The 7,141-nt window shown below is 46.1% G+C and overlaps 1 protein-coding gene across 1 annotated transcript; it reads left to right on the forward strand.

Moving 5' to 3' along the window:
• Positions 1-4,527: 4,527 nt before the first annotated feature.
• Positions 4,528-5,659, forward strand: LOC118793507 (C-type mannose receptor 2-like). The gene is made up of 3 exons (XM_036551727.1): positions 4,528-4,930; positions 5,018-5,365; positions 5,652-5,659. Exons 1-3 carry the CDS (start codon positions 4,528-4,530, stop codon positions 5,657-5,659), a joined length of 759 nt encoding a protein of 252 aa, XP_036407620.1.
• The last annotated feature ends 1,482 nt before the right edge of the window (positions 5,660-7,141 follow it).

The raw sequence follows: 7,141 nt of genomic DNA on the forward strand, positions 1-7,141 counted from the left end.
CGTCTCTGAAAGCGCCGAGCATGAACCTAACTTCAGTTAAATGCCTGGATGCAGTGGCACGCCAGGAATAAGAAATACGCTTCCAACAGACGGAACCCGCTGCCTCTAGAGTCTATGAAAGGCTAAAGGGTTAAGGAGGAAATACAGTAGAGAAAATTGGTATTTCACACCCTACAGTGTAAAGCCGTTCATACACCGAGATGCTGTGAAGACGTATTCACCCAGAACAAAAATATCGGTGTCAGAAAATGAAGTTCTACCTACAAACAGATTCAGCACTTATGCTGTTTTATGTCACATAGGCTAGTGTTATGTATGTAATTAGCATTCCAAGGTACCATTTTACAACAGAGCAAGATTTCAGTATTGCTGATAGCGTCACATTACTGGCAGGTATATGGGGTGCCAGGGCGTCGTGTCTTCAGCTTCGTTCTCTTTCGTCTGAAAGTGTCGCTATCGCGGCCGGCACTGGCCAGCAGGTACTGAGATCGAGTCCCTGCTTCATTGATGTGGGGGTGTGGCGCTCCCTACACGCGTGGCCCACCTTCCCCGGTACATGGGGGGCGCGTTTCCACCCCTGCCTGGCCACGTACCGCCCGGGACTCGTTCCCCTTTCACCCGTACCCCGATTTACAGAGTGAAGCACCATATGAAGCTCTCCCCCAACGGCAGCAACAGGGCGCCTTTTTCTCATCCGTGTTGGTGACATTGGAGTTTGTGTGTGTGTGAAAACAGTGCCATTCTATCCACGATATCCGTGTGTAGCGCGCTGGAATCAGCGCGTAGGCATTGTAGCTGAGCCATACAGGCTGTTTGTATTATGTTTGTCGGACGGTGTAGATCAACTGTGCGCTCCAAATTTACCAGGAACTCAACAGGATCTCGCTTAATAGGCTCGAATTTACGGGTGGGTTTGACAAGGGCTTCTGTTTCAGCGGGTGGTGGTGGCGTAAGTGTTGGGGATGCGATCCCCTCTATCGCTGAGCGCAGCGCTGGCTGTCTGCAGCCCTGCAGCTGCCGGGAGTTTCACGCTGCCGCCAGAGCCTCTGTCTCCCGCGGGTTTCCTTCTTTCCGTGTGTCCTTATTGCTTTTCTTAAGGAAATAATCATATACAGTTTGCATATACACGTTTTAGCTCGTTTAATTTGCATTTATGCGTGATCTAGTTCAGACTGCACTGCGTGTTGCTTAGTTTCAGCTCTGCAACTTGTCTCAAATTCAGTTGTAATTGTACATTTAGTTCAGTGTGTGCTCGATTAGGCACATGTAATGTGTTTAACGTTTGTGTGAAATTTGACACATGCATAATATTTTATTATTATTTATACACTAATGAATTGATTGCTGATTTATTGTTATGGTAATGTATCATTATTTATTATAAAATTTATTGTGAAATGTAGTGTTTGTCTTCCTATATGAAATAGGATTTCATAGTAAAAACGAATACACAAAACATAAATACTTTTAGTGTAGTACACAGAGAGGCAAGGTGACGTCTCAATTAATGAAAAACAGAGATGTAAGGATGTGATGTGTATATGAGTGGATGTGATGTATATATGAGTGGATGTGATGTATATATTGTGATGTATATATGAGTGGATGTGATGTATATATGAGTGGATGTGATGTATATATGAGTGGATGTGATGTAGTACAGATGTGAGGATGTGATGTGCTCACTAATGATTGTGTTCTCAGGGCTCTGCACACTCTGTTCCTGCCTCCCTCATCAGTATCACTTTGTGAACATAGAGAAGAACTGGACTGAAGCACAGAGTTACTGCAGACAGAACTACACTGACCTGGCCACCATAGACAGCACAGAGGAAATGAACAGCCTGATGGAAGCTGTAGGCAGTGCTGATGTTAAAGAATATGCCTGGATAGGACTGTATGATGACATCAATAGCTGGAGATGGTCTCTGGCAGACCCAGGTTTCTACAGACAGGGGGAGACTGAGTTCAGGAACTGGGACACAGGAGAACCAAACAACTATGGAGGGAGAGAGAACTGTGTAGGAATGAGAGTCAACGGTACATGGAATGATGTTCCGTGTGAAGATTCATCTAGGACTGGATTCTTTGTCTGTTACCATGGTGAGCATTCCTGTCTGTCAGGGGAGGGTTGAGGGTTTGATGCCCGCCTGAGTAATCCCTAAGATGTTACCCATTTCCTGTGTGCTTGGAGTGCAGTGTTTCACACACAGCTTGCTGTCCTGGGGTCAGAGCTTACATCTGTCTGTCTCTCTGCACCAGACTCACAACAGCCCTGTCTGTGGCCCTGAGGCAAGAGTTTCCTCTCTGATTATTACTCTAATCCTTCCACAAGAGAGTTTGCTCCCTGATTATTACTCTAATCCTTCCACAAGAGAGGTTACTCCCTGATTATTACTCTAATAATTCCACAAGGGAGATTACTCCCTTATTATTACTTTAATCATTCCACAAGATAGTTTACTCCCTGATTATTACTCTAATCTTTCCACAAGAGAGTTTACTCCCTGATTATTACTGTAATCTTTCCACAAGAGAGATTACTCCCTGATTATTACTCTAATCCTTCCACAAGAGAGGTTACTCCCTGATTATTACTCTAATCATTCCACAAGGGAGATTACTCCCTTATTATTACTTTAATCATTCCACAAGATAGTTTACTCCCTGATTATTACTCTAATCTTTCCACAAGAGAGTTTACTCCCTGATTATTACTGTAATCTTTCCACAAGAGAGATTACTCCCTGATTATTACTCTAATCCTTCCACAAGAGAGGTTACTCCCTGATTATTACTCTAATCATTCCACAAGGGAGATTACTCCCTTATTATTACTTTAATCATTCCACAAGATAGTTTACTCCCTGATTATTACTTTAATCTTTCCACAAGAGAGTTTACTCCCTGATTATTACTGTAATCTTTCCACAAGAGAGTTTACTCCCTGATTATTACTGTAATCTTTCCACAAGAGAGATTACTCCCTGATTATTACTCTAATCTTTCCACAAGAGAGTTTACTCCCTGATTATTGCTGAAATCTCTAATGTGTAGAAAACTGCAGTTAGTCGGCAGGGGAGCTTGGTGACTGTCTGTGGCCGTAACTTAACCCTTTAACCCCGGAGCTGTTTGGGGTCAGGGAGCGGTGGGCTGTGATTATGAGGAGAAGGAGGTGTTTGAGATTGGAGCAGAGGGCTTCTGCTTTCTCCCCGAGCTGCTTCTCCTTTTAAGCAGCCATGTGCCAACAGGAAAATGAGCTGCTACGGTGTGCGTAAGAGTGTCAGAGTGTGCAGTTCAGTGCTTCAAAGTGTAGTTCAATGTGTCAGAGCTCAATTCAGTGTGTCAGACTGTGCAGTTCAGTGTGTCAAAGCGCAGTTCAGTGTGTCAGAGCAGAGTTCAGTGTGTTAGAACGCATTTCAGTGTGTGAGAGTAGGCAGCTGGGGCTGGCATTCCTTAGCCCAGCACTCCCCGCGCTCAGAGGCATGAGTGAAGCGATGGGTGAGGCTTTAATCTTTACTCAGCCTTGGAAAAGACAGTAACAAGGTCAGGGGGCTTTAGCCCTGCTTCCTGCCAGCTTCAGTTCCTGTAGTGGAAAAGGAGCTACAGTGGGGCTGTTAAACCCCCATCTGCAGGCAGATCTGTAGCACTGCTGCCCTCTGCTGGCGGATCTGTAACACTGCTGCCCTCTGCTGGCGGATCTGTAACACTGCTGCCCTCTGCTGGCGGATCTGTAGCACTGCTGCCCTCTGCAGGCAGGTCTGTAACACTGCTGCCCTCTGCGGGCGGATCTGTAGCACTGCTGCCCTCTGCTGGCGGATCTGTAGCACTGCTGCCCTCTGCAGGCAGGTCTGTAACACTGCTGCCCTCTGCTGGCGGATCTGTAACACTGCTGCCCTCTGCGGGTGGATCTGTAACACTGCTGCCCTCTGCGGGCGGATCTGTAGCACTGCTGCCCTCTGCTGGCGGATCTGTAGCACTGCTGCCCTCTGCAGGCAGGTCTGTAACACTGCTGCCCTCTGCTGGCAGGTCTGTAACACTGCTGCCCTCTGCTGGCAGGTCTGTAGCACTGCTGCCCTCTGCTGGCGGATCTGTAACACTGCTGCCCTCTGCTGGCAGATCTGTAACACTGCTGCCCTCTGCTGACGGATCTGTAACACTGCTGCCCTCTGCTGGCGGATCTGTAACACTGCTGCCCTCTGCTGGCGGATCTGTAACACTGCTGCCCTCTGCTGGCGGATCTGTAGCACTGCTGCCCTCTGCTGGTGTCTCATTCTGTGTCTGTCGCTGGAATTGCAATGCAGCCTGGAAATAGTTTCTGATGCATGTATCTACACATCCACACACACACAGAAGAATAAACACATATATTCATATGCACACACACACATAAAGGAATAAACACATATATTCATACACACACTCACACTCACACACACACACACACACACACACACACACACACACACACACACACACACACACACACACACACACGTGTACTGTACATATTATGACTGCAGAGTTATGGTTAAGTATTCCTGGGTTTCAGCAGGTGGAGAGCGCAGTAACCAGAGTTACATACAGATTAACGAAAGTAGCAAGAATTGGACTGAGGCTCAGAGATACTGCAGAGAGAAACACACAGACCTGGTCAGTGTGAGGAACCAGACTGAGAACGAGGAGGTAAAGCGCTTGATACCAGACAATAAATGGGTGTGGATCGGCCTGTACAGAGACTCCTGGAAGTGGTCCGACCAGGAGAACTCTTCATTCCGCAACTGGAGTTCAGGAGAACCTAATAATGCAGGAGGGCAGGAGAGCTGTGCTCAAGTGCAGTTAAAAGGGACTGAAAGAGGAGGATGGAGAGATGCTGCCTGCAATGAGAGACTTCCTTTCTTCTGCTACAGCAGTGAGTTTATCTACAGCCGTGAGTTAGTATTTTGGCTATAACAGTGAGTTGGTCTCTGTTCTGTTTCAGTCTGTTGCACAGATAGTGGTGTTTTCTCTCTCCCAGATAATCTGATCCTGGTCCGTGAGAATAAGAGCTGGAATGAAGCCCTGAGCTACTGCAGACAGCACCATGTAGACCTGGTCTCCGTGTCCACAGAGCAGCTCCAGCACTGGGTGGAGAGGAGGGCTCAGGCGGCCTCCACACCCTACGTGTGGCTGGGCCTGCGCTACACCTGCGTCCTGCACTTCTGGTTCTGGGTCAGCGGGGAGGGCGTCTGCTACCAGAACTGGGCTCCGGGGAACGGTACCGGGGAGTGTGGGAACACGGGGGCAGTAGAATCAGGAGGGGGGCGTCAGTGGGTCAGCCTGCCCGAAACTGAGGAGCTGAACTTCATCTGCAGCAACGCTACAGGTGAGTCTGGGACAGAGACCTCCTCACAACAAGCTGCAGGATCTCCTGCAGGATGAGGGGCTCTGACTCTTACTGCACTGATTACTCCCACATGAGCTGTGTGTGAATATGGAGGTTTACAAACACAGTAACAGCTCTCTCTCACACAGTGCTGTAATCTGCAGGTGCACATGGAGATGTAGAGCCTCTCTGATAACTGCCTCACATGCATGCTGTTTCTTATACATTAATATGAAGATGTATAAGTTGACTGATGATGCTGTTGTCTGTCTTATTCTGGCTGTAGAGTGCTAGGACCAAACCCTCACCCCGTCCTGGATCCACTGGAGTCTCCGACTCAGAACCAGAACTTCAACCTTGCAGATTATGGATCCTGATGTTCAGGTTCTTTGGTTTCATTGTATTTCTTTTTTCTTTTCTTTTCAATTTTTTTTCAAGCTCTGTGTAGATGCTGTTCAAATCGATTGTGATTCTCACAGTGATGTGAAGAAGGACTCTTTATTAATGAATTTTTCCTGCAATAGTTGTATGCTCCTTGTGAATATGTGGATATTATCAATATATTAATGTCAGCATCATGCCAAATTACAGGTAGTGAATTTGCAGACATTCATACACCCTAAGAATGAATCAATCCAAATGATCATTGCTCAGTGTTGCCTGTGGGCTTTAAGGTTAATAATGGGGTTTCTGTTGTTTCAGTAAGGCAGGGGAAACCTATATGACCTCATGAACACAGACCACTCTAGTAACTCAATAATAATAATCTGAGAGAGAGAGAGAGAGAGAGAGAGAGAGAGAGGGAGAGGGAGAGGGAGAGAGGGAGAGAGGGGGAGAGAGAGGGAGAGGGGGAGGGAGAGGGAGAAGATAATGTGCTGGAGATGGATTTACAGAAATGTTTAGCAGTTAAGAGAGGTTCTATGTAATTTGAATTCTAGCATGTTTTCATTTTAACCGTGATGTGCTCATTCTTAGGTTTATGTAAAGACTTTAATTACATTTGACCTTTTATTGCAAAATCTTTGATTTCAGTGACAGTTAAAATCACAGTCAGAAAGATATTGCTCATTTTTTTACTGTTACAAATTTTCTACTGTAGTTAAGGACTGAGTCCATTGTAGGTACACCTAGTTTCATACAGAACTATAATTAATCTCAGTTTATCGTGTAGAATTAAGATGTTTGGTTTCGTTTATCCTCATTTTATTGCATATTCATGTATGATCTGTTTTTTCTATGGTAGGATGGGCATGTCATTTCAGTAGTTTTGCTGCGGGACATATCCATAGTATCATTCAATACCAAATGTCAGGCTTTAAGATCTACCATCTGACTGGAAAAGTTTTGAAAGGTAATGTTCAATCTGTCTTTTGATTTTCTGTACCTGTAAACTAAAATATTCACATTTTACAATAAAGGTTGTTTCTGTTATGTTCAGTGCAACGTGTTTTTCATTATTTGTCATTCATTTAGCTGCAGTGTGATGTCTCACCTGTTTGAAGGAATGGCATTGTTCTGATTGGCTGATTCGAGTGAGATTGACAGTTGTTGTAGCTCCGCCCATAATGGCCTCGCTGTCCGCAGGCTGGATCTGAAGGCACATGAGCCCTGAGAATCCAGAGTCACAGCCTCCTGCAGCCGTACAGACATGGGCAGACTGGGAGCCCTTTGCACTGCCTTCCTCTTCCTCTCCCTCTTCTTCCTCTCTGTCGTAGGCACACACACATGCGCGCGCACACACACACGCACACACACACACACACACACACACACACA

This window comes from Megalops cyprinoides, chromosome 18, assembly GCF_013368585.1.
Source record: "Megalops cyprinoides isolate fMegCyp1 chromosome 18, fMegCyp1.pri, whole genome shotgun sequence".
NCBI classification, from domain to species: Eukaryota; Metazoa; Chordata; class Actinopteri; order Elopiformes; family Megalopidae; genus Megalops; species Megalops cyprinoides.

Coding starts and splice junctions, on each gene's coding strand:
- LOC118793507 (XM_036551727.1), top strand. CDS start 4,528: ATGGTTAAGTATTCCTGGGTTTCAGCAGGTGGAGAGCGCAGTAACCAG. Junction 4,931..5,017: donor CAGTGAGTTTATCTACAGCC/GTGAGTTAGTAT, acceptor TCTCTCTCCCAG/ATAATCTGATCCTGGTCCGT.